Genomic DNA, 26,617 nt, shown 5'->3' with positions numbered 1-26,617 from the left:
AACAGCAGCGGCCCCGCGGGCGCCTCGGCGTCGCCCGCGACGAGGGCGAGCCACCCGTCGCGCGAGGCGCCGACGCAGCGGCAGCCCGCGGCCGCGGCGCCGATCGGCCCGGTCGGACTCGGACGGTGCAGGTCGCCGTGCAGGAGCCTGGCCCAGCGCCGCGCATGGTGGGAGCAGGCAGACGTCGGCGATGCTGGAGACGAGGCCGGCGTCGAGGTCCGCCCACGGCCGGAAGGGAGCTGAGGCGGCAGGCATGTTGACGCTGCCACTCATCGGACTTTAGCGTAGAGAAGAGTTGTTCAAGGGGACGTTGGCATCGAACAAGGTACGTGCGTGCATATACGCAGGCATACAGTACGCGTGCACGTGTAGAGCTGTCTGACGGGTCTCCTTTGTGCTCTGTAATCGACTCGTTCGTGTCGTTCGTGTACTACTAGAGCTGTCCAGCGTATGGAAGTTCATACACTTCTTCTGTATAAAAACATACCTGATAGAACTCAGATTCATATTCGTGTGATCGTGTCAGCGTGCGTAACTCTTACTATCCTTTATTACGTTTGTGCGTATCTCTCCTGGACTTTAGAAGTTCAGAACTATGCTAGGTTTTATGATTCTGGCAAATTTCCTTTTTCTTTTTAGGAAATTCTGGCAAATTTTCTGAGATGCCGCGATGTTGGGCTCAAACACCCTGGCCGCCTAGCTAACCCGACTCGTCCAATTCTTGGCCCAGTGCCCCCCACGTACCCGCCACCGCCACGTTACCGCTCGGCCCACTCTCCTCACCAGTTTTTCCATGCGAGTAAGGGATCTGCAATGGAACTGTCATGTTCAGTTTACCCCATATTCGACTTTCAGACTTCTTTTTTTAGCTGAAACTGTGTTTTTCTCTCACAACAATTCAGCCGGAACCGTGTTTTCAGCCAAGTTTCAGACCAGCGAACGGGGATATATTTATGATACTACTAAATGGACACCATTAGATTAATCACATCATATATATATATATATATATATATATATATATATATATATATATATATATATATATATATATATATATATATATATATATATATTAATAGTAATTCAATTCAGAAATGTAAAATAATACCATTTTCTATGAATCTAGTCAAACTTGAGATTGATTGTAGTAAGGTGTACACTTGCTTTGGGTCGGAGGGAGTAATGTTTTATCACTGGGAGGGGTCTGGTAATACATCTTGAGGTAACAAGTATGAACTTGTTCACTGTAGATTGTTATATTTTTCATAACACCTATATGGTATTTACACAAACAAAGCATACCATATAATCTAATTGCATGGCGAGAATGAGGAAGTGCATACAAACTTTCGGTTTGGTTGCTCCACTTTATACTTTTGGTCTAAGATGTGTTTTCATTATGCTTAGAACGATGTTCTATTATGTTTCTGTTTCTCGTTTGAGAACAAAGTTTTTGAAACGTGAAACGAGACTATGTTACATGTTTCAGACTGCTAAGGTGTAGCACCTACTAGTTATAGTTGTCGCTGCTTCTTTTTCATGTTCTCTTTCATCTACTTATGTGTTTGTGTCTCCTTTCTTTAATAAATTAACTCAGCAAATCTCTCGCTGAGGTTTCGAAAAATGTATAGAAATGGTTATCACTTGTTGGTACATTTGAGATGCTCAGAATGAAACTCAAAACTCCAAGAATAGACCAATGTGTGCCCTTAGGTGATAGTCAAGAAGATTCAAACTTACTAGGATATGACTGTACGTATTGCATTTTAAGTCGAGACAACCATCAAGGAGTGCATTTTCGAAGCAAATTCAGGCCCTGTTTGGATATCGCGACCACGGGCAAAGCTACATGAAGGCCAAAGGAGGCCATGGCCCCTCCTTGCTGATTGAAAATTCTCTTAAGTAGCCATTAAATTAGCGATTAAAATTAATAAATTTACATATTAAGTAAGAAATTAGTGTTGATGGTCCCTCTTGTTCCCCATCTATAAGGAAAATGGAACCTTGCAAGGGTCATTAGGTGATTTTGGCATTTGATAAACAACTTGATCATTTAGACTAAGAGTGTCTCTCTCTTGGCTCCCTACTGATTTTTTTTTAGTTTTAATATTTTTTGTAAACTAATTTTAAATCTAATACTGTTTTTTTTTTTCAAATCTAACACTTTTGGCCGCGCCTATTGTCATGGCGTGGCGAAACGCCTGTGCCGCGCCATGTATGGTGGCGCGGCGAGAGGATGATGTGGAAAGAACGAAGGCACTGATCGGTGACGTGGCCGGATCTGCAGCAGGCCTTCGCGGACGTGACTGGTGAAAAGAAGATGGATGGAAGTGACAAGCAGCACTGTAACACGGCACGCACACGGCCTGGGCGCCTGGGTGGCTTTGCACTTGCACGACACTCAGCACAGGCCAAATAGGGCAGGCGAGTGACCAGAGTACGTGCTCCTCCTGGCAGGCAGTCAGGCAGATGAGATGTGATGTGACTAAAGGTTTCGTACTGGCACCTTTTACACACTGCACAGTGACCTACAACACCAGTGTGACTGTAGGTTGGGTGCCCTCGACGTGTCCCGTCTCCGAGCCTACCGTGGACGTCTCGCCGTGGGCCCATGGGTAAAATCTCAACACCATAGCATGCACCTCAGGCAACCACTAATATATGTTTTAGAATACGTATTATTCATTTCTTAAATACTCCCTCCGTTTCACATGGAAGAATGCACTTCTGGTTTTTCAAAGGGTAAAAAAACCTAAATTTAATATACAAAGATATATTAACATTTACGATACAAAATAAGTATCATTAGATTAATTATGAAATATATTCTCATACTAAACTATATGAAAGACATAAATATTAGTACTATTCATTATAAACTTAATCAAATTTAAACTAGTTTGACCGGCACAAACAATGTAGTTACGTTCTTTTGTGGATGGAGGACATAGTTCTTACCTTGAAATGTTTCTCACTTGGCCTGTGCGTTTGGTAGCACTTAAGAGATGCCAGTTGTTATTGGAGGAGCTAAAAAATCAAGCTTTGACCTGCTCTCCTACGTTCGATGGGACGCGATGCCCTAGGGCAACATGTGTTGTCGTCCCACCTCCCTCGTTCACGCGCTTAAGAGATGCCAGTTGTTATTGGAGGTTAAAAATGAAGTGTTGCCGGCCTCCTGCCTTGCGCGCAGGAGCGATAGTCGGCCTAGCATATGAGCCGTTGGAGAAAATAAAGAAAGAAAAGGGAAAAAAGAAAAAAGAATAGAAAAAAGTGGTGGTATACTTCTTCCATCCCAAAAGCAAGTGTCACTATGGTATTTGTGCCCGTCAAAAGAATTTAAGTTTTACTAGGTTTATAGTAAATATTAACAACATTTATATCTCTAAATAAGATTGTTATGTAAAAATTTGGAATAGTACACAAAAAAAAGTCATAATTTTAAATGAATGCAAACAAGATTGTAATTACGGAACTAAACAAAAAATTTCTGACACCGACCATCAGAACCCACTATCAGGCTCGACCGGCCCAACCAAACCAGCCCTGAAAGAGGGAACTCAGAACAGTGGTTTGCAACACGAGTTCACTAGTGCCGGCACATTTCCTTTTTAAGCAGCGTGAACGAGGTCAGATTTCTCGATCTGGTACTAAACTAAGGGCGCTCAAAAAGGGATGTTAGCGGAGCGCTAGCGCTAGCGCGGCCGTTCCGCCCATTTGCAATTCGGTAGCCTGCTACTAGTGACGTCAATGGGGGAAAAAAAAGAACAGTACAGTTCACAGGTAGAGTACGTCGTACAGTTGGAGAGCAGGTGAAAGCTTATTTCGAGGGTGTTTAGTTGGGTGAATTTTAGATTTTGGGTTAATGTAGTATTTTTGTTTTTATTTGGTAATTAGTGTTCAATCATGGTCTAATTAGGCTCAAAACGTACGTCTCGTGATTGCCAACCAAACTGTGCAATTAGTTTTTTTTCGCCTACATTTAATGCTCTATGCACGTATCGCAAGATTCGATGTGATGGATACTGTAGCACTTTTTTAGAATTTGGCCTGGCAACTAAATACGGCCTTTTTAGCTCCTAGGGGCATCGGGGTCCCATCGAAGGTAGGAGAGCAGGTCAAAGCATTTTTTAGCTCCTAGGGGGCATCGGGGTCCCATCGGCCTCTCTTAAGTGCTACCAAACGCACAGGCCAAGTGAGAAACAGTTCAAGGTAAGATCTATGCCCTACGTCTATAAATGAACGTAACTACATGATTTGTGTCGGTCAAATTTAAGTTTGATTAAGTTTGATCAAGCAAATCTCAACATGTTTGTTCATTGTCACAATTATCATGCATTTTGTTGAAACTCATCGGTAAATGATCGTTGATTATAAGTCAGAATAGTATTTTTCTCTCACATCAAACCAACCAGCAGTAATAATCCACGATCGTTTCGGCCGAAACGAACAGGCTGCGTAACCTCGCGGTGTTTTCCCGCTCTATCGTCTTTCGTCGTCGAGTTTCGTCTCTCCATCTCGTGTTAGATTGCATTGCAGGACAACGGTCAACTGGTGTTGCAGGTCACTGTGCAGTGTAAGAGGTGCCAGTACGAAACCTGTAGTCACATCATATCTCATCTGCCTGACTGCCTGCCAGGAGGAGCACGTACTCTGGTCACTCATTTGCCCTGTTTGTCCTGTGCCGAGTGCCGTGCAAGTGCAAAGCCACCCAGGCGCCCAGGCCGTGTGTGTGCCGTGTTGCAGTGTTGCTTGTCACTTCCATCCATCTTCTTTTCACTAGTCACGTCCGCGAAGGCAGATCTTGCCACGTCACCGGTCAGCGCCTCCGGTCTTTGCCATGTCATCCTCTCGCCACACCACCATGCATGCGCGTGACACAGACGTTTCGTCGCACTATGACAATAGGCGCGGCCAAAAGTGATAGATTTGAAAAAAAATGTTAGATTTAAAATTAGTTTACAAAAAGTGTTAAATTTTTTTAAAAAAATTCTCCCTACTTTGGATTTGAGGTATCCCTCACTTTTGAGGACCTTTTTTTCTAGTTCAACTCCAACAACAACTCTCAAATTAGAGCCTCTACTCCTCTAGAATCCACTTGTCAGTCACGTTGCTGTTATTTTCCCCCCTTCCATCTACTGTCCCCCCCCCCCCTCCTCTCTCTCTTCATCCCAATGCGCACGATCGCTGGCTATGACGCTTCTGCGGAGGCGGGCAGGAGAGGCGACAGCACGTCGGGCTCAAGCGAGTAGGTTCTTGATGGGACCGGGAGATAAATGTCAGCAACTAAAAAGTAGGGGTGCCCTCCGGAGCCTCTAGAAATGAGGGCCGAAGGAGAGATTTGGTGGGGCCTTAAATTTGAGGGCTCTAGTAGGGCCCTGCTTGACCTTGTTTTTTTTTTGTCTTAAATCCATAAATTTAGTTTTAAGGGCTCAAGTGGAGTCATGCTAGAGTTGCTCTAATAAAGTTTGTTAGTATACAAGAAAAGCTCAAATGGATGCATGGTTGGTCTTGATTTGGGCAACATGGAGATTAACCTGATCGACACCTGAAACAAGATATTAGAAGATATGCTAAAGATCTATAAATATGTTAAAAGTCCAAGATACAAGTTAGAAGAAGCTCGGACCCAAAGACACGAAGAAAGAAACAGCCAATACACTGTTACCGGAATTCTCCGGTGATGTGCTCGAGAAGGCACGGTAGAAAAGCGCTCTGAACAGAAAATAGCCTAATGAATAGGGAACAATTAGAGCCTGAAACTGAAGGTTTCAATCTGCTTCTCAAGGCACTCCTATGCTGGGTTCGCACAATTAACAATGGACTGTTTCCGTCTAGTGAAATTGTGGGACAGTGATCTGCTGGTATACGGTTGGAGGCAGAAAATAATTATGGTTCCACGGACAAGCAGTTCTTAACAAGTTGCTCTTTGATCCAACCATCCAACCAGCCGGAGTTACTCTTTCTGAAGTCAGAATGAGATTATATGGAATCTTTGTAAGTAAATCATTCCCATATATTATGCATTGCATTGTTAGAAATGAACAGTAGAATCTGTTGCGGCAACTACCATTGGCTAATATCTAGCTGATTCTTATCTATCCAAAAATCTTGAAGGGGTACCTGCAGTTTTGTCAGTAGACACTTATCTTTGATTGTTATTTGAGACGTTACCATTGTGGCTGTGTCTAATCCTACTATTGTGGCATTACTGTTTTCTCTTCGCAAAACTGCATTTGTTTTTCTGTGTAAATGTTTATATACCTCCAGACTCCAGAGAGTAGACCACGAAATTGCACCCGGATGGCAGATTCGGAACATGAGAGCAAATTATACTGATGACTCAGATTTAACTTTTAGGATAGCTTATGTGTAAAAGCGCAAGCAAAGTGATATTGGAGTAATATCCATTTATACCTTGTTCAGATTCCCAATTCTGTCTTCAGGATAATGTTGAGATGACTAATCGCAGAACAATACAGCCATTTGGACGCAACATGAAGGATTGTGGAATATGGTAACCTGAAATTTCAAAACGGAATTGCATTGTTTTTCTTGACTAACATGAAATTTCAGACAAAGGATTACTCATCTTCACCCCGTTCGTTTGGTTTATAAGCCGTACTTTTTTCAGCCAACTAATAGTATTTTTCTCTTACAATAAATCAGCCAACGGTACTTACAGTCATAGCTTATCAGCTAAGTGAACATGACACTTTTTCTTAGCTGCATGAAGGTTTCCACAATGTGATCTTGCAGTGCAGCCTGATTGCCTATCGGCTATCGCTGATCCAAAAAACTGCTCTGCGATTCTCCGCCGCCGTGTACGCAGCACAGAGGCACAGATTGTGTTTTGCACGCTAGGTCGTACTCCCTCCTCGTCCTCCGTCTATGAACAAAAATATAATTCTAGCACAGTGACATAATTTATTACCTTAAATTCGATCAATTATGGATAAAAAAGTATAATATGTATGGTATGAAATAAACTTCAATAGAGTAATTTCGAAATGTATTTTCATAATAAATTATTTTAGAGTCGTAAATGTGAATAATATTCACTAAAAATTGGACGTTCTTTTATAGACGAGGGTAGTAGTGACAGACAGCTGGCAGTACATGGAGTGTAGTATTCTACGACGTACGACGTCTCAGCGATGGCGACCCTTCCTCACTTGTCTGCTCTATAGGGATTCCACATATTTCTATCCGATCTTGATGTCTCCAAGTCGACGACCCATCAGACATCACTGCCTTGCTTGTCCTCTAAAGAGACAAACAAACAAGAAGCTGCCAGAATCGGCCACAACGGAAAGGGTGTGACATTGGAACGGTTTGCTTGCCAATTTGCGACGAATTCGTAAATCTGGTAAGCTAAGCGCGTGGTCTGTCGGTCGCTTGCCTCACCAAACCGGCGACATGGAAGCCAGCTCGTCGCAAAGCCTCGGTGCCGTCCGCCCGACAAGCGGCGCCAGCACGCGCTGCTCGTGCACGCCTCTAAAATACAGCCCCGAACCCGCCACCAAGCGAGGCCAATCCCGCCGCCCCCCACCACCCACGCAAAGCGAACCCGGCCGGCGCGTCCGGGACAGCACAGCTACAGCTAGCGGGGCCGCAGCGGCGATGGCGGAGATCCCGGTGATCGACCTGCGCCTCGCCGGCTCGTCGCCCGAGGAGTCCGCGCGGCTGCGGGCCGCGTGCGAGCGCCTGGGCTGTTTCCGGGTGACCGGCCACGGCGTGCCCGCGGGGCTCCTGGCCGAGATGAAGGCCGCCGTGCGCGCGCTCTTCGACCTCCCCGACGACGCCAAGCGCCGGAACGCTGACGTCATCCCCGGCAGCGGCTACGTGCCGCCCAGCGCCGCCAACCCGCTCTACGAGGCCTTCGGGCTCCTCGACGCCGCCGCGCCCGCTGACGTCGACGCCTTCTGCGCCCGCCTCGACGCGCCGCCCCACGTCAGGTTGGTCACACCTCACACGTGCCGCACAAAAAAATCGCGCCTTTTCATGGTCCTTTCCTTAGCCCCGACGCTCCGAGGGGCAGGCGGCAGTCTCCGCCCCTAATTTGTCGCAATCCGGTGCGCAGGGAGACCGTCAAGACCTACGCGGAGAAGATGCACGACGTGATCGTTGGCGTCGCCGGCGAGCTGGCCTCCAGCCTGGGGCTGGAGGAGCACTCGTTCCAGGACTGGCCGTGCCAGTTCCGCATCAACAGGTACAACTACACGCAGGAGACGGTGGGCTCCTCCGGCGTGCAGACCCACACGGACTCGGGCTTTCTCACCGTGCTCCAGGAGGACGAGTGCGTCGGCGGCCTCGAGGTGCTGGACCCCGCCACCGGCGAGTTCGTGCCCGTGGACCCCGTCGCGGGCTCCTTCCTCGTCAACATCGGCGACGTCGGCACGGTACGGTACCCACGTCTCCGTACGTAGTCTTGTGGCCGCCGAATCCGCGCCGTGGTTTTTGACGCTGAGCGTCTCGTGCGTTTCCTCCAGGCGTGGAGCAACGGGAGGCTGCACAACGTGAAGCACCGGGTGCGGTGCGTCGCGCCCGTGCCGCGCATCTCCGTCGCCATATTCCTGCTCGCGCCCAAGGACGACGGCGTGAGCGCCCCGGAGGCGTTCGTGGACGCGGACCACCCGCGCCGGTACAAGGCGTTCAACTACGACGACTACCGAAGGCTCCGGCTGTCCACCGGCGAGCGCGCAGGCGAGGCGCTCGCGCGGATGGCGGCGTGACGTGGTCACGTGGTGTGGAGCTGCAAATTGGAAGCAGACAGAGACAAGCCGTTAATTATAGGCAATACCGCATACGCCTACACGAGTAGAAGTTCTCCGTATCGGTTGTCTGGTTGAGCCGTTGTATTAACGTGTGGGAAGAAGGATGACTATCGTGGTGCCATGTGAATTGTTATGGGGTCTGATCAATAAAATCTGGTAACACTTGCAAGTCTGGCACACGTGTAGCCATTGACACACACGGCGATCTATATGGTTCATGTACATGGGCTTACCCCCCTACCCCCCTCAAGGGGGATTTCTGTTCTCTCTTTGATTCACCCCCCAAACCCCCTGGTCAAGGGGGGCTTACCTCGATAACCTTCCCTTCGCGAAAGAAAAGTCTATCTGTATATCGATATGGTTTCCTCCAATGATAATTGAAATCACAATAATGTGCCAAAATAAACATATCATGATCATAGGACGGGCTATAATTGCTTACTCCAATCTTAGGTAAGTGTCGAAAGACCGCATACCTATACGTCAATAACAAGGGAAGATGGAACCAGATTAATGTCATTTGATACGTCCTTTCGGGATAAATCAAATTGGTCAGTCAAACTCCATCAACCCTAAACTTTACTTTGAAAATCCTCTCATCGACTTCCCCGGCAGGAAAATGGATGATAGTATTTTTGAAAAATAAGCTATATTGACGGAAAAGCAGAGTTCTAATGGTTAATGATACTAATAAATGGTGTCAGATCTATAATTGTCAGACATGACCTTTTCTACAGTATTTGTGACTTGTGAGCTCCGGTAAATTACATGTTATAGACTGGCCCCGTTTAAAGAGAAAACTACAAAAAGGATGGATATTTGGAAAGGTAGCACAATGTCAATTGTTGTTAGGCCTACTTTGGTCAATTCTAGCCTGACGAGTACCACATCTATAATCGTCATGTTCGTTTGGGCTGGTTTGCCTTATAAGCCATGGCTGAAAGTACTGTTAACCGATTTAGTGTGAGAGAAAAATATTATTCGTTGGCTGATAAGCCATGTCTTATAAGCCAAATACGACCAAGCGAACAGGCTGAATATGTCCAATTTTTATCGATTATACAAAACGGTGATTAAAAACTTGGATAAAGCCAGAAGGAGCTTTGTGGGCTTGGTATCAAGGATCTTAGGAAACTGAACATAAGTATAAGTATGCTATGTAAATCATGGCGGAGGATTGATCGAGAGCATGGTTGATGGCAAGACATAAAACTAAAGCCAAGTAGTTGCAGTGATAATCCGTTTGTACTTTGAAACACAAACAAGATGATTCCTCTGTTTGGCTCACTTTACCGGCCTGTTTGCTGGTTAGTTTCTGGACTGATAAGTCCGGCTGGTGCTGGTTTGTTATAAGAAAAAAATACTGTTGGCTGGCTGATAAACCCTGACTGAAACCAACATACGAACAGGCTTAATAATGCTCAACACCGACGTGGCCAGCCCCTCTCCCATGTGTTTTATTCTGGCAAGCAGTAGTATTAAATTTGGTGCAAAACCCAGTCCGTAACTGTAAATTTGACAAATTCACACCAGTAGAACCAACGCTATTTTATTTCTTGGTAATGTGCAACAGTAAAAAACTCATAATCAAGTAGTCGAAAATTTCAGAAGCTGTGGTACTCGTGTGGTGTCCAATGATTTTTACTCTCACGGATTAAGCTTATTCTAGCCAAAACAAAAAGGGTTATCCTGCAGCTGCAGATGATGCTCAAGAAGTAATTATATTAATTTTTGCAAACAGTTTTGAAGATGTGATTTTAGTTCACATATTACCCATGATTTCATAAATCAATGTGAAGCAAGTAGTAAACAACTGATATTTTTTTTGAACCGTAGCATTTGAAATTTGATGTTCGAGTAAAACTCTGGATGCGCTGGTCAAGTAGTAAAATGTATTTGAATCCATTGCATCTAGCTTCACTTATTAAAGTTTGTTTGGGCTAACTGATCTTCAAAGTTTGCTTGGCTTGTATTGGTCCTTTGTGTGTGTGTGTGGGGTGGGGGGAGACAAGATAGTTCTGGAGTGAGTCCATTTATGCTTTACTTAGCACTATCTACTTCTGTCAAACGATGCCAATTTGTTAGGTGGTGTTTGGTTCGAGTGACTAAAATTTAGAAGGTGTGTCGAGAGGATGTTGCATGAGGTGTTCGGATACTAATAAAAAACAAATTACATAATCCGTCAGTACTCCACGAGACGATTTTTTTAAGCCTAATACATCCGTCATTAGCACATGTTTATTGTAGCAAAATATTGTCAAGTCATGGACTAATTAGGCTTAAAAGATTCGTCTCGCAAATTAGTCGCAAACTATGCAATTAGTTTCGTAATTAATCTATATTTAATACTCCATGTATGTATCCAAACATTCGATGGAACATCGACTAAAATTTAGGAGGGGCAACCAAACACCACCTAGTAAGTGCATCCTGTGTGGTGTCAAATTTGCCTTTCCTGCTCTGGCTTGAGAGCTTGCAAATTGTAGAACTTGCAAACTGAAAGATGTGCAATGTTTGCCTTTCATGCCCTGAGCCTGCCATGTATTTTTGCTTTTTTTGTTTCTGAACCCTGATATTCTGAACCCATCCGGAACTGCAACCCTACTCCCGACACCACTATCCAACTCGAGCAGAGGTAGAGGCAGAACTGTACGGCGATGCTCTCCTCACCCGCCTGCTCACCATTCCGCCTACCCGCCACCCGCAGCGGCGCTCGACGGAGGAGCGCGGCCGCCAGGACCATCACGATGCGGGACCGGAGCAAGAACCGGAAGCCGACGCAGCGAGGGCGGTACCTCAGCACCGAGGCCATCCAGGCTGTGCAGTCCCTCAAGCGCGCCGCGCTCCGCGGCGTCCACGCGGCGTCGGCCGCTGCCGCGGTGGAGCCCAAGCTGCGGCGCCTCCTCAAGGCGGACATGGTCGCCGTCTTCCGCGAGCTCGCCGCGCAGGGCGAGGCCCTCCTGGCCCTCCAGGTACGCGGTGCTATGTCCACTTGCTGCTTCACCGACAGCCGCACGAACCGAGTGGGAATGGCCTTGGTGGCTATTTGGGCGTTGCAAGGCAAATTCTTCGCCATATTCTGATGATCAATTGCCTGTGAATACCTAGATTAGCATCTAATTTGTAAAATCATTAATTCCTGTCATGGGGTTGTGGCTTGTGCCATCCAGGGCTAATTTGACCATGGTGCAGTCAGTGTCTACAATAACCTCGTGAATCCACAAGTGACTAGCTGCCTTGACTCCGGCCATACATGCCAGTCAGTGTCTACAATAACCTCGCCGTTAGAGTTCTGTATCACAAAGCCCAATCCTCCCATTCCGGAATTGCAGTCATATGCCCCATCTGTATTTATCTTGACAGTGTCCAAACCCAGTTTTCCCATGTCTGTTTCAGCTTTCGTGTTCTTTTTAATTCTTTCTCCATGATGCTCAAGAACTCATCAGTTTGCAAAGAGACAATATACGCTGTCTCACTAGGTTCGCGTCTCCTTTCTCCCTCTCTGACTCTATTTCTTCCAGTCCACCAATGCCCTAGCAAATTGACAATGAGCACTTGGTCCCTCCTTTAGCCTCCAGATATATTCTAGAACATGTTTTGGAGATATCTGTTCTGCAAGAGAGGTCCTGCTGCCCTCCATTCCAAGTTCTTGCCAGAGCCTTTAGACATATTTGCACTTGAAGAACAAATGATCACCAACTTCAGTATGTCTGTTGCATATTACACAATTCGTGTCCTCCTTTTGACCCCTCTCCTGACGAGAGTGGCTTGCATGGCAAGAGTGTTGTATGCCATTCTCCATAAAAAATGCTTGATCTTTTCTGGACATTTAGTCGCCCACAGTTGCTTCCAGAAATTCTCGTCCGTTATCCCTCCTTGTACTGAACTAGCGTCCCCACTCCGACTGGTTCGCTGCATATGTGCTCTCTGAACCTTGTAAGCTGATCGGACAGAGAACAAGCCCTTACTATCATAGTGCCATGCCAAGACGTCATCCACGTCCATGTGGACTGGAATGGAGAGAATTTGCCTCAGTGTCTTCAGGCCAGAAGGTCTGTGCAATTAAATTTCGATCCCATTCCCCGGTTGTTGGGTCAATTAGCTCAACCACTCGGGTTAAGAGATTTCTTCCTCTTGGTGTAACTGGTTTGTGCGACCAGTCCCTTGGTAGCCAAGGATCAGACCAAATCCTTATATTCGTGCCACTGCGGACTCTCCAAATGACACCATTTTTTAACACCTGCAGCCCTCATAGGATACTGAAGCATGTCTTAATGCTCAAGGAGATAACAAATTTGAGAACAATGGTTTAGCTAAAACCTGTCAGCCTTTGTAAACTACTCCAAAAAGATGTGTACCCACTATAGTTGTTTATAAACCTCATTTCCATTATATAGATGTGCTATTTCTAGTCTAAGTAACCAATTTACCACCCATTTATAAACTTCTAATTTCTTGTAGTTATACCTTTTTAATGTTAGCTTCTGTAAATGGCCTTTTGGGGGGATACTGGGTACATATTCCTCGTAAGTTTTGTCATCTATTTCCACTCTTCCTAGTTCTTACTCTGCTGTTATATGCATATTAGGATAACTAGGTGGTGCTACTGCTGACAAGTTGAAACTGTATAGGTCTTTGAGGAGATTCGGAAGGAGCATTGGTACAAGCCTAGGTTGCTATGGTACGTAGATCTTGTTGCAGTGCTTGCAAGCAAAGGTCTGCGGATTGAGGTCGACAAAGCCTGTTCATATCTGAAGAGGGAACAATTGGAGCCTGACACTGAAGGTTTCAACCTGCTTCTGAAGACACTCCTAGATTCTGGGTTCACACAATTAACAATGGACTGTTTCCGTCTAATGAAATTGTGGGACAGTGATCCTGACAGGATAACATATACAACATTGATCAAAGGTCTTGAATCCCTAGGAAAAATGGAGCTATCTGCTGGTATTCGGTTGGAGGCAGAAAATGATTACGGTTCCTTGGACTTCCTCGATGAAGTGGAGATCGATGACGCTTGCAGAAGTAGTTCTTAACAGGATGGGTCAATCTTGCTCTTTGATCCAACCAGCAGGAGTAACTCTTTCTGAAGTTTGGAATGAGATTATACAGGTTCTTGGTAAATAATTCATTCCTAGATAATATATGCAATTTCAGAAATTAGAAAACAAGAACTTGTTGTAGACTACTAATGTCTGGCTGTTTGTTATGTATCCAAAAATCTTGAAGGGCTGTCTGCAGTTTTGTCTGTACATATTTAACTTGATTTTTTGTTTGAGAGGTTACCTGTGTGGCTGTCTAATCATACTGTTATTCCCTGAAATATAATGGCATTACTGTTTTCTCTTCGCAAAACTAAAGGGCGTATCCAGTGCAGAGAGCTCCCGCTCTGTGCGGGACTCGAACCCAGGATCTTCCTGTGGGTAAGACTCTACCACTTGCAACAGGCGGGAAGTGTCTACATTTATTTTTACGGGTAAATGTTTACATACCTCCAGAGAGTATAGGCCGCAAAGTTGCACCCGGATGGCAGATTCAGAACATGAGAACAAATTATACTGATGACTCAGATTTAACTTTTAGGATAGCGTATGTGTTAAAGCGCAAGAAAAGTGTTATTTCCTGCAGAACTATTCATTTATAGTGTGTTCAGATTCCCAATTCTGTCTTCAGATGTTCATATGACTAGTCGCTGAACAAAAGAGCCATTTGGACGCAACATGAAGGATGGTGGAATGCAGTAAGACAAAGGATTACTCAACTTTTTCTTGGTAGCCATCCTGAAAAAGCCAACCCATCTAAGGAACACGAAGAATCTACAAAAACAGAGTCTGCTAGCCTCTATCCGCATCAATTCTGAAATCTGAACCGCATGCAACTGCTCGCCAGGGCTTGTCGCTACGGCGTGATGCACACCTGTCATGCATTGGGGGCAGCGGCCGGATCTCCCACCGTGATCACGACTGGTCCAATCTCCTCCTCCTCCTCCTCGTCATCCTCGTCGTTCATGCCGTAGTAGTCCACCGCCGGCTCCTCCTCTGGGATCACCTGGTTCCAGACCTTCCAGATCACGAGGCCCTTGGCGTTGGGGTGGAACACGACACCGCGGAAGCGGGGCGCGGTCTCCTTGAGGCGGAACTCCTTCATCCTCCACACCGTCTTCTTGCCGCGGGCCCCGGCCTCGTGGAACGCGAACCTGCGGCGGAACGCGTAGACCTCCCCGTCGCGGCCGATGTACTCCTTGTCGCCGCCGCCGTACCGCCGCCAGCACCCGCCCGCCGCCACGTCCCGGACGTCGTCGTCCTCGCCGCCGCCCTCCGCCGCGCCGATTCCTGCCGCGCCCGCGGGCCGCGTGGTGAAGAAGTAGGCCCAGACATGGTCGTGCAGGCTCCTGTTGCGGCGCGGGAACGGGAGCGCCTCCGGCCGCACGGCGTAGACGTCGACGCCGTCGGCGACAGTGTCCCCGTAAGGGTCCTTGATGGCGCCACCGCGTGCCCTGGTGATGAGGTAGCTCTTCAGGAGGCTGCGGGCCTTGGGATGGAAGACGTAGCCGGCGGGCAGCTCCGAGATGGGCTGCGGCACCCTGTCCGGAGCCTGGACGGGAGCAGTGGTGCCTCCCGGCGTCTGCGCCATGGATGGATCGCGCACGCGCAGGACTTGTCCCTCGGTTTCAGTTGGGCTGAGAATCTGAAACGGATGATGGAATTTTTTTGAACTCGCCTGTCTCCTTCAGATGCGTTTCCGGCCAGTACAACTTATCCTGTCACGGTGTCACCGTTCGCTCCCGGGCTCGCCTGGCGGCCTCGTCTCCTGGGTCCGGGCCTCCGCCATCATCTCCCTCCCCTGCCAGGCTGCCACCCATGGCGGAGCCCAAAGCCCATACCCAAGCTCGGCTCGCCTCTCATGCTCCCACTCTCACATGGGCGCAGCGGGTGGAGGTCCATTAACGCACACGTCCAACGACCGGGCTACGTAGGACTACCACTGCTCACTTTCCAGAATGCAGAGGGAAGAAGTCCATTTTGAATATCCTAGAAGTTTAGTTTTCCTATCTAAACTCAAAAACCGGATAAACCATCTCCTTTAACTTTTAAAGCCGTTCATTTTACCTCCTTAACCCGGTTATACGTGGTTTTCAAAGACGGTTTTATCTTTATCTTTTTTTATTTATTTTGGCTGAATATTTGAAAAATCATAATAAATCACAGAAAAATCATAACATGGAAAATTTAAATTTTTTGGACTCCACATGAGTAGATCTATACAGTCAACATATAATATAAAATGCTCTAGTATAAAGTTTTTGCTGTAGCTTTAGATCTATGCTTTTTTGTAATTAATTCATAGTTGTAGTTTCTATGGTCCAATTGTGGTGAAATTTTTATGGCGGTCTAATTATTGTATGCTTTAACTGTAGTAAAAATTTCATACTTGTCTCTATTTTTACATAATTTTAACTATTTTAAAACTATTTAACAAGCATAAAACTAAATAAATCTATAACTTAGTTATACATGATCCAATTAGTATGCAATTTTTACTACAGTTCAATCATATAATTAGTTAGCCCACCATAAAAAATCACCATAATTGGACCACATAAACTGTAGCTTTGAATTAATTACAGAAAATCTAGATCTAATGGTACAGCAAAAGATTTGTACTAAAGCATACCATATTATATATTCACTATGCAGATATACTCATGTGGAGTCCAAAAAAATTATATTTTCCATTTTATGACTTTTCTGTGATTTACTATGAGTTTTTTTTTAAATTTAGCCAAAATAATTAAAAAAGAAAAAGATAAAACCGGTTTTGAAAATCACCTATGACCGTGTCAGGGAGGTAAAATAAATGGTTTTAAAAAAATAGGGAGGTAGTTTACTCGGATAGTTCGTGAAGGTAAAATGGATTTTTTCCAATCCAGAGACCCAATGGCATGCGCGTGCCTGCAGTCACGGGACCAGGCCCGCCGCATTGCGATGCGGGATTTGGCCATCTCCAGCGGGCCAGGCCGCGGGGCTCACAGAGCCAGGCTCGGGCAAGAGCCGAGGACCTGTTTAGGCCTCGTTTGTAAAATTTTTGACGAAATGGTATCGTAGTATTTTCGTTGTTATTTGGCAATTAGTGTCCAATCATAGTCTAATTAGGCTTAAAAGATTCGTCTTGTGAATTTCGTCTAAACTGTGTAATTAGTTTTATTTTTTATTTATATTTAATACTTTATGCATGCGTCAAAGATTCGATGCGATGAAAAATCTTGAAAAATTTTGCAAAATGAAGTGGAACTAAATGGTACCTTGTTGCTTGTAGGCGGCTGAACTCGAATAATATTGGAAAGCGCGTGTGGTTTCGTGGTCCAACTGTCCAAGCATCGAGCCAGGCTCACGACGTGCAACATTCCTCTCGCAGCCAGGCCCTAGAGAGACGTGAGAAGAGACCGTTTCTGGCGAACCTGGCTCACCAGATACGTTAGTCTCTCACTAATGATGGTATTGAACATATAATTAGCTTATATTAAGTAATATTAGTATTTTTAAAAGATAATTAGGATTTAACGGGGCAAACTAAGAGCTATGGAAATATACTTACACAAATAATAAACATTATAATGACACATTTTTTTAATATTTTATGTCAAACCCTCGTGTAGGCAACCAAATACCATATGTCTTTAGGGCCTGTTTAGTTTCACCCAAAACCCAAAATTTTTTGCATAGTATCCGTCACATCGAATCTTACGGCACATGCATGGAGTACTAAATGTAGACAAAGAAAAAAACTAATTGCACAGTTGGGTAAGAAATCGCGAGACGAAACTTTCGAACCTAATTAATCCATAATTAGACACTAATTGCCAAATACAAACGAAAATGCTACAGTACCCAGAACCCAAAAATTTTTGCATCTAAAGGGGGCCTTAGCCTGGCTAGATTCGTAGAGGCAACCAAACACGATAGCATTGGTGGAGCTTGAAGGTGATTCAAGAGGGGGCCAACAATATTCAAGTTATCTCTAGTGTGCAAATTTCTAATATTTCCTAAGCATTAACCATAAACATCATCATCATAAAAAAAATCAATTGTTAGAAGGGTGGTGGGGGTGTGACCCACTTTGGCCTCTAGGTAGCTCTGCCAGTGCACGTCAGACTTGCACACACTGGATCTAGCTTCGGACAGCCTGGCTCCCTGGTGTGAGCCAGGATCGTCAGAGAAGAGAACCAAACAGACCCTAGAAAAACCAAACAACGTGGACCAGCACGCTACGGGCTTGGCGAAGGGGCGTGCGGGCTACCAAACATATACCCTACATATTGTGTTCCTAAAAAACTATATATTTATCATTGATGAAAAACACACACTAAATTTTTACCCTTCTTGCTGACGTGACGTCTCATGTAAGACCTCTTTATCATAGAGAAGAGGAGGCACTAACCTCTAACCATTTTCACTGATTTGCTGTGAGTCAGTGAAAATGGCAAAAAGTTAATTTTTTTTTCTTTCCAAAGTTAAATATGTAGTTTCTTGTGTAAAATTGACAAACGAAGAGTTGACATATGTAAAGACGACAAATACTCTCTTCGTCACAAAAAATTTCATTCTCGTGTTATGGGGAGTTAATCCATCTCAAATTTGACCAATTTTATAAAAATATTAATATTTATGATACATAATAAATATCATTAGGTAGATAATAAAATAAATTTTTATAGATTTTTTAGGTATAAATATTAATAGTATTTTCTACTTCATCCATTTCTGAATAAATTAATTCTTAGAGTTGCCTTAGGTCAATTTTTAATTTGGTCGAATTTATAGAAAAAAACAACAAGAATTATAACACTAATTTAGTATCATTAGATATATTGTGATTTATTAAGAATTAATCATCTCAACTTTGGCCAATGATTTTATAGTACATAATAAATATCATTAGATAGATAATAATATAATTTTATAATGCCTTTTGAGGTATAAATATTGTTAAATTTAAGAAAAGTTAACTTCTAATTCTACGGTGATATTTTTTTAAGAACGAGGGAGTAGTTAAGGCCCTTTTGACAATAGTCAAGGGGCTTTAGCTTCTCCTAACACATGTAGTGTACACTATTATGTGTCACAATGTAGAAGCTCTTTTTCTCTCTTCAGGACAAAATGAACTACTAAGCCCCGTTTGGTTGGGCTCCGGCGGACCCGGCTCCCGCCTGTCGGCTCCTGGGCGGCCGACATCGGCTACTGTTCATCGAAGCCGTTTCTCTCTCTCCCCCTTTCCTCTCTCACTAACACCACCGGAGCCGGAGAAGCTTGTTTTTCTGGCTCCGCGGCTCCGGCTCCTGTAGGCACCTATCGGTCCGTGGGCGGCCGACACCCGACTATAGTGCAGGAACCGAAGCCCGCGGGAGCCCGACCAAACGTGGCCTAAAGAGAAGCCAGTGAAGCGAATCTAAACAAGCTTCACTGGCTTCTGACACAGTAGCGCTCCAGTGTAAAAGCCAAAGCTACAGTACAGAAGTCGGAGCTCCGCCTCGTTCGCGTGCCCTTAAACCCGGCTTGACCCGTTTATTTTTTCATCCAGAACAGTGTTTTTCTCTCACAAATTCATCCAGTATTACTCCAAATCATCTAGATTCCTTCAGAATTCAGATAAGCGAACATGTCCAAAGAAGCCCTAAATATCCCTCCTGATCCGTCGCTCCAATCACATCTCTTCCTCGTTGGTCGCCTCCCGCATCCATGCCTTTTTTGTCACTAGGCAGGCATTGGCGGAAGGTGATACAAACTCAGGCCTGGTTCACTTTGCAAATTTTTTTTTAACCCGATGAATAGTACCATTTTCGTCTTATTTATCAAATATTGTTCAATCGTGGACCAACTAGGCTCAAAAGATTCATCTCGTGATTTCCAACTAAACTGTGTAATTAGTTATTTTTTTTACCTACATTTAATACTCCATGCAAACGGCTAAAAATTGATGTGATGGAGAGAGAGTGAAAAAACTTAAAATTTGGATGACATCTAAAGAAGACCTCATAGGGACTAGGGAGCAGTGGTGGTCAAATAATGAGACAGATGGCTCCAGGCCCTGTTTAGTTCCAAAAACTTTTCTTAAAAAAATGCTACGGTATCTATCACGTCGAATCTTGTGATACGTGAATGAAGCATTAAATGTAGATGGAAAAAAACTAATTGCACAGTTTGGTTGGAAATCCCGAGAACGTTTTGAGCCTAATTAGTCCATGATTGAATACTAATTGTCAAATAAAAATAAAAATGCTACGGTAGCCAAATTCCCAAAGCGCAGCCAGGCCTGAATCGTTGCTCGTTATTAGGGGCCTATTTTGGTTAGCTGGATGGCCTAGTGTTTGGTTGTCTGTATTCCATCCTGGCCCTAGTCTGGCACGCGCAGCTTTCTCACCATATCCTGGCTCACGATCTGTTTCTAGCTGGCCTGGCTCATGCGGGCAACGTGAGTGTGCGTGCGATAGAGCGGCGATTCATGCAAGGCATTTTCACCCAAAAACCCAACTGAACCGAACTAGAATGTCGGTTTTTTTTTTGTTTTTGGCTTCGGTTTCTGTATTCTGAAACTTCGGCCTTTGGTTTTGGCTTCGGTTTTTACTTTAAACCAAACCGTAAATCGAGCTCCAACGAACGAGCGACCATGTGAGTTTGAAAGGTTTTAATGGCGAGAGGGTAGAACAGCCTATTAAAAAAATTCTACAACAACACTAAACCAAATGATTAGTAAATAAGATGACGAAGTAAATTTTACGCTACCACTACACTTGTGTTGCAAGCTACCTATCCAATTCTAAAATCTATGATCTTTAGTATATTACAACAAGACTAAGTCACTAATTTATACCTAGGTGAGCAAGCTAGAAAGAGAACTACAACTAAGAGCTACACTAACAAGTTTGAACTACCACAAAGTCTACACAAGTAAAGGCACAATGTAACACAAGAGAGTGGTACAGAGGTATACCGCCGTGGCAAGTGGTCAACTAGAGTTGTCTTTGGCGTTCCGCCGGGAAAGGCACAAAAAACCCTCACAATCCACCACGATCGGAGCCAGAGACAAGCACCTTCCACCGCTCGACGATCTTCGCCGCTCCAAGCCATCTAGGTGACGGCAACCACCAAGAGTAACAAGCGAATCCCACAGCGAAACACGAATACCAAGTGCCTCCAGATACAATCACTCAAGCAATGCACTTGGATTCACTCCCAATCTCACAAAGATGATGAATCACTGATGGAGATGAGTGGGGGGGCTTTGACTAAGCTCACAAGGTTGCTATGTCAATGCAAATGACCAAAAGAGTGAGCTTGAGTCGGCCATAGGGCTTAAATAAAGCCCCTAACCAAATAGAGCCGTTGGGCTCACACTGCTCAGTCTCCACGGGGCGACCAGACGCACAGGTTGAGTCGACCGAACGTAGGACCCCAGCGTCCAGTCCGCGGATCTATGCCACGTGTTCCTTCCTTTGATTCTCCACCACACGATCCCAACGGTCAGATTCAGCCACGCCAGTACTCAAGTGACGATCGGACGCATAGGAGACAGGACCGGATGCGCCGGTGCCAGCCCTGCTCATGCGCGCGCCCGTGCCATCACCCAACGACCGGATGCGCCGCTCCTCGCGATAACCCAACGTCAGATCATTTCTAGTAAGCATCCAGAGGTGATTTTTTGCGACTGGACGTGTCCGCTTAGGTGTGACCGGACCTAGGCCAGAGTCCGGTCCTTCTTCTTCTCTATGCGCCAACGCTTCATGACTAACATCAGCGTACACCACCTTCTGACCGGATGCAGGCCCTACGCGTCCGGTCACATTCACTATTTAGCATCCGATCAAAAGATCGAGGGTGGCCTTCACTGCGCGTCACTGACCGGACGCGACTGCTGAGTTCGGTCGCTGCTAGAACAACGTCTGGTCACCTCGAGACAGCCCCTTCTCAACACCAATTTTGCCACCCTTGATCAAATGTGCCAACCACCAAGTGTATCATCCTGTGCACGTGTGTTAGCATATTTTCACAAATATTTTTAAGGGTGTTAGCACTCCACTAGAATCTAAATGCATATGCAATGAGTTAGAGCATCTAGTGACACTTTGATAACCGTATTTCAATATGAGTTTCACCCCTCCTAATAGTACGACTATCGATCCTAAATATGATCACACTCGCTAAGTGTCTCGATTACTAAACAAAAAGCTCCTATCAAGTTTCACCTTTGCCTTGAGCTTTTTGTTTTTCTCTTTCTTTTTTGTTCTAAGTCCAAGCACTTGATCATCACCATGGTCACACCATTATCATAATCTTTACCATTGCTCCACCACTTGGAATAGTGCTATCTATCTCATGATCACTTAGATAAACTAGGTTAGCACTTAGGGTTTCATCAATTCACCAAAACCAAACTAGAGCTTTTAATCTCTCCCTTTTTGGTAATTGATGACAACCCTTTCACAAAGATATGAATTGAAATTTATTTGAATCCATGTTGTTTGCCCAAGCATATTTACTATGTGTAAAAGAATATGGACAAGTTTCATGAACCCCCATTGATAGCATTTGCTTCCCCTACATATGTGCTAAGAGTTTAGATTGAAGTTTGCCCATATGAATGGATTTGAGTTGTTGGAGAGTAATGTCTACCAAATGATGCTAAGGTATAAGAGAAGGACATTTGAAGCGTAATACCAATCGGAGTGTACCAATATACCATCCTTAGCACCATTAGTAAGTAGACATATACAAAAACTAGAATACCCCATGAGATCAACATTTGAAGCAAGGGTCTAGTTTTTATAATATAAGCACAAATCTAGTTACTCAACCTATGCATGCTAGTTTTTTATTTCATCATTTAAACCTACAACTAGCATACATCACACAAGTATAGAATTTTAAATTAAAAAAAACTTGTGTCATGCAAGCAAACATATGAAATACACATTCAAATACATTAATCAAGTTTGTGAGCTTGCTCCCCCTACTTGTGTGCTCAAATTTTAATTGATCTCCTTACTTTCTCATATCTCTTCCCATATGTTAAAGTTCTCCTCCTTTGCCATCTTTCATCTTTTCACTATCTTTGTGCAATTTCTTCCCCTTTGTCATTATTGACCACAAAGGTTCAATTTTAGATCGGTTAAGATTATCAATGTCAATCAATCTGGTGAGGATCATTTTCTCATATTTGGTTCAATCTAGAACACTTGCCAAAGATATTTAACTCAGTTTGATCTAAGGACAAGCTTCTTCACACCTCATTTCAAGGGTTATCTTATACCATGTTGAGTTAAACACTTATAACTTATTTTTTAGATTAAACACTAGGTTCATAAGCCCACAAACATGTCATATGCTTCCACTAGATCAAATCAAGCATAGAAGCAATAGTGCTACCATACGAACATCAAATTCATTTGATTTTCATAAATGAGCCTAAGACATGTGAGGAATGACTAGATGCGCTAAGCAAATCCTTAGCAAAGGATGTATGCATGGCAATCAACTTTTACATTGGATTGCTCGAAGGAGAGGCATGTCATATAAGTGGGGGTGCATCAACATAAATTTGAGAAATCCAATATGTTGAACTCATTCCTTAGCTTACAAAACCTTTTCTCATCCAATGGCTTGGTGAATATATCAACAAGTTGGTCTTCAGTGCCCACACTCTCAATGCAAATATCCCCTTTTTGTTGGTAATCTCTAATGAAATGGTGGCAGACATCAATGTGCTTTGTTCTTGCATATTGAACATGATTGTTGGTTAGCTTGATTGCACTCTTATTGTCACAAAGCAATGTCACTTTCTTGAACTTGATTTCAAAGTCATTCAAGGTAGCCTTCATCCAAAGTATTTATGCACAACAACTACTGACAGATATGTATTTAGCTTCGGCGGTTGATAATGCAACACTATTTTGCTTCTTTGATGACCATGAAATAAGTGATCTTCCCAATAATTGATATGTGCCCGAGGTGCTCTTTCTTTCAATCCTGCATCCCGCATAATCTGAGTAAGAGTAACCAACTAGCTCAAACTTTGCTCCTTTGGGATACCACAAACCAACATTTTGTGTATGCTTCAAGTACATCAATATTCTCTTTGTAGCATTCAAATGACTTTCTCTTGGTGAGGCTTGAAATCTTGTACATATGCACACACTAAACATGACTTCCAGCCTTGACGCGATCACATAGAGTAGGCTTCCAATCATAGACCGATACAACTTTTTATTCACCATGTTGTACTTGCATCACTATCCAAGTTGTCATTTATTTCTATTGGTGTGCTAATGGCCTTTGCCTCATTCATGCCCAACTTCTTGAGCATGTCTTTGATGTACTTGTCTTGACTCACAAATGTACCATTCTTCAATTACTTGATTTAAAGATCAAGGAAGTAACTCAACTCTCCAATCATGGACATCTCAAACTTATTTGCCATCATCTTCTCAAACTCTTTATAAAAATCTTGATTGGTTGATCCAAATATGATGTCATCAACATAGATTTACAACCCAAACAAGTTTTTGCTAATATTCTTGGTTTAAAGAGTGGTGTCAACCTTGCTTATCATGAACCCTTTAGAGAGTAGGAAGTCTCTAAACCTCTCATACCATGCTCTAGGTGCTTGCTTTAAGCCATATAATATCTTCTTCAACTTGTACACATGATCGGGCTTCTTATCATCTTCAAAACTAGGAGGTTGCTCAATATATACTTCTTCATTGATGTAGCCATTTAGAAATGCACTCTTGACATCCATTTGATAGAGTTTGATGTTGTGGGCACAAGCATAGGGTAGCAAGATTCTAATTGCTTCCAATCTAGCAACCAGGGCATATGTTTCACTAAAGTCAAGACCTTCAACTTGAGTGTAACCTTGTGCTACCAATTTTGATTTGTTCCTTACTACTATCCCATCTTGATCTTGCTTGTTTCTATAGACCCATTTGGTTCCAATCACATTATGGTTCTTTGGTCTCTCAACTAATTCCCATACTTGATTTCTTGTGAAGTTGTTCAATTCTTCATGCATAGCATTCACCCAATCAACATCCTTCAATACTTCATCTATCTTCTTTAGATCAATGGATGACACAAATGAGAAATGCTCACAAAATAAAGCCAATCTTAATATAGTTTGTACACCTCTAGAAATATCTCTAATGATAGTGTCCAATGGATGATCCCTTGCAATATTAGTTGGTTGAAGAATAGGAACTTGATTGCTTGTACTAGCTTGATCATTGGGTTGAGATGATATACTAGCCACTTGATCTTGTTTATTGTCATGAGAGCCACTTGAACTTGCTTGATTAGTGTCATCTTGCACATTTGATTTAGAGAGCACTTACACTTGATTATCTTCATCATCAATCACTTGCCTAGGCCTTAATTCACCAATATCTATATTCTTCATGGCATTTGAAAGTTGAATGCCTCTAACATCTTCTAAGTTCTCATTCTCATCTTGTGAACCCTTGGTTTCATCAAATTCAACATCATGAACTTCTTCAAGAGTACCACTTGCCAAATTCTAAACTCTATATGCTTTGCTTGTAGTGGAGTATCCAAGTAAGAATCCTTCATCACATTTTTTGTCAAACTTGCCCAATCTAGTATCTTTCTTCAAGATATAACATTTACAATCAAAGACCCAAAAATATGCAATGTTGGGCTTTCTACCATTCAAGAGCTCATAAGGTGTCTTCTCTTTCAATGGGTGACAATACAAGCGGTTGCTACAATAGCAAGCCATGTTGATAGCTTTGGTCTAAAAAGATTGACTCATATTATACTCACTAAGCATAGACCTTGCCATATCAATGAGTGTTCTATTCTTCCTCTCAACAAGGCCATTTGATTATGGAGTGTACTTGGCCGAGAATTGATATCTAATTCCAAACTCATCACATAACTCAACAATTCTAGTATTCTTGATCTCACTACCATTATCACTTCTTACTCTCTTGATGGTTGTTTCAAACTCATTGTGAATGCTCTTGACAAATGATTTAAATATTGCAAACACATCACTCTTGTCTACTAAAAAGAATACCCAAGTGTATCTTGTATAGTCATCCACTATTATAAAGCCATATTTGTTTCTATCGATGCTAGTGTATTGTGTTCGCCCAAATAAATCCATGTGCAATAACTCAAACGCTTTACTAGTGCTCATTATGCTTTTTTTAGGATGGATGTTTCCAACTTGTTTGTCGGCTTAACAAGAGCTACAAAGCTTATCCTTCTCAAACACAACATCTTTCAAGCCTCTGACCAAGTCATGCTTAACCAATCTATTCAATTGTTTTACTCCAACATGACCAAGCCTTCTATGCCATAACCAACACATACTAGACTTAGTGAACAAGCATATTAACAATTGAGCTTCACTAGCATTGAAATCAACTAAGTATAGATTCTTATATCTAAAGCCTTTGACGATCAAGTTAGAGCCATGTACATTTATGATCTCTACATCGTCTACCACAAATATGTATTTGAATCCAAGATCACACAATTGAGCCACGGATAGTAAATTAAAGTTCAAGCTCTCAACTAGCAACACATTAGAAATGCTCATGTCATTGGATATTGCAATATTACCAAGCCGTTTGACTTTGCCTTTGTCATTGTCATCGAATGTGATGCTATCATAACCATCATTGCCATTGGTATTGATTGAGTTGAACATTCTTGCATCACCGATCACGTGTTGAGTGCACCCACTATCAAGAACCCAATACCTTCCTCTGACTCTGTAATTGACCTATAAAAAAGATAAATTCTTTTTAGATACCCAAACTT

General features: G+C 43.6%; 3 protein-coding genes across 3 annotated transcripts; 2 read left to right on the top strand and 1 right to left on the bottom strand.

Annotated features, from left to right (window-relative positions):
• Positions 1 to 7,461: 7,461 nt before the first annotated feature.
• Positions 7,462 to 8,974, top strand: LOC136497540 (2-oxoglutarate-dependent dioxygenase DAO-like). Its single transcript, XM_066493375.1, has 3 exons — positions 7,462 to 7,958; positions 8,084 to 8,402; positions 8,493 to 8,974. The coding sequence occupies exons 1-3, from the start codon at positions 7,624 to 7,626 to the stop codon at positions 8,733 to 8,735; spliced, it is 897 nt and encodes a 298-aa protein (XP_066349472.1). The 5' UTR covers positions 7,462 to 7,623; the 3' UTR covers positions 8,736 to 8,974.
• Positions 8,975 to 11,333: 2,359 nt separating this feature from the next.
• On the top strand, positions 11,334 to 14,117 carry LOC136498124 (protein THYLAKOID ASSEMBLY 8, chloroplastic-like). The gene is made up of 2 exons (XM_066494065.1): positions 11,334 to 11,749; positions 13,409 to 14,117. The coding sequence occupies exons 1-2, from the start codon at positions 11,435 to 11,437 to the stop codon at positions 13,811 to 13,813; spliced, it is 720 nt and encodes a 239-aa protein (XP_066350162.1). The 5' UTR covers positions 11,334 to 11,434; the 3' UTR covers positions 13,814 to 14,117.
• A 313-nt stretch (positions 14,118 to 14,430) lies between these two features.
• Positions 14,431 to 15,460, bottom strand: LOC136495214 (NAC transcription factor NAM-B1-like). The gene has a single exon (XM_066491199.1). The coding sequence runs from the start codon at positions 15,408 to 15,410 to the stop codon at positions 14,697 to 14,699; it is 714 nt and encodes a 237-aa protein (XP_066347296.1). The 5' UTR covers positions 15,411 to 15,460; the 3' UTR covers positions 14,431 to 14,696.
• Between the last annotated feature and the right edge of the window lie 11,157 nt (positions 15,461 to 26,617).

The sequence above is a fragment of the Miscanthus floridulus genome, chromosome 12 (assembly GCF_019320115.1).
Source record: "Miscanthus floridulus cultivar M001 chromosome 12, ASM1932011v1, whole genome shotgun sequence".
In the NCBI taxonomy this organism is placed as follows: domain Eukaryota; kingdom Viridiplantae; phylum Streptophyta; class Magnoliopsida; order Poales; family Poaceae; genus Miscanthus; species Miscanthus floridulus.
Note: the sequence above shows the minus strand (reverse complement) of the source record. Positions and strands in the feature narration are given on the sequence as shown.

What these genes read in the sequence shown, in the direction of transcription:
- LOC136498124 (XM_066494065.1), top strand. Translation starts at nt 11,435, where the DNA reads ATGCTCTCCTCACCCGCCTGCTCACCATTCCGCCTACCCGCCACCCGC. An exon ending in AGGCCCTCCTGGCCCTCCAG is followed by an intron (nt 11,750 to 13,408) that starts GTACGCGGTGCT and finishes GAAACTGTATAG; the next exon opens with GTCTTTGAGGAGATTCGGAA.
- LOC136495214 (XM_066491199.1), bottom strand. Translation starts at nt 15,410, where the DNA reads ATGGCGCAGACGCCGGGAGGCACCACTGCTCCCGTCCAGGCTCCGGAC.
- LOC136497540 (XM_066493375.1), top strand. Translation starts at nt 7,624, where the DNA reads ATGGCGGAGATCCCGGTGATCGACCTGCGCCTCGCCGGCTCGTCGCCC. An exon ending in GACGCGCCGCCCCACGTCAG is followed by an intron (nt 7,959 to 8,083) that starts GTTGGTCACACC and finishes TCCGGTGCGCAG; the next exon opens with GGAGACCGTCAAGACCTACG. An exon ending in ACATCGGCGACGTCGGCACG is followed by an intron (nt 8,403 to 8,492) that starts GTACGGTACCCA and finishes CGTTTCCTCCAG; the next exon opens with GCGTGGAGCAACGGGAGGCT.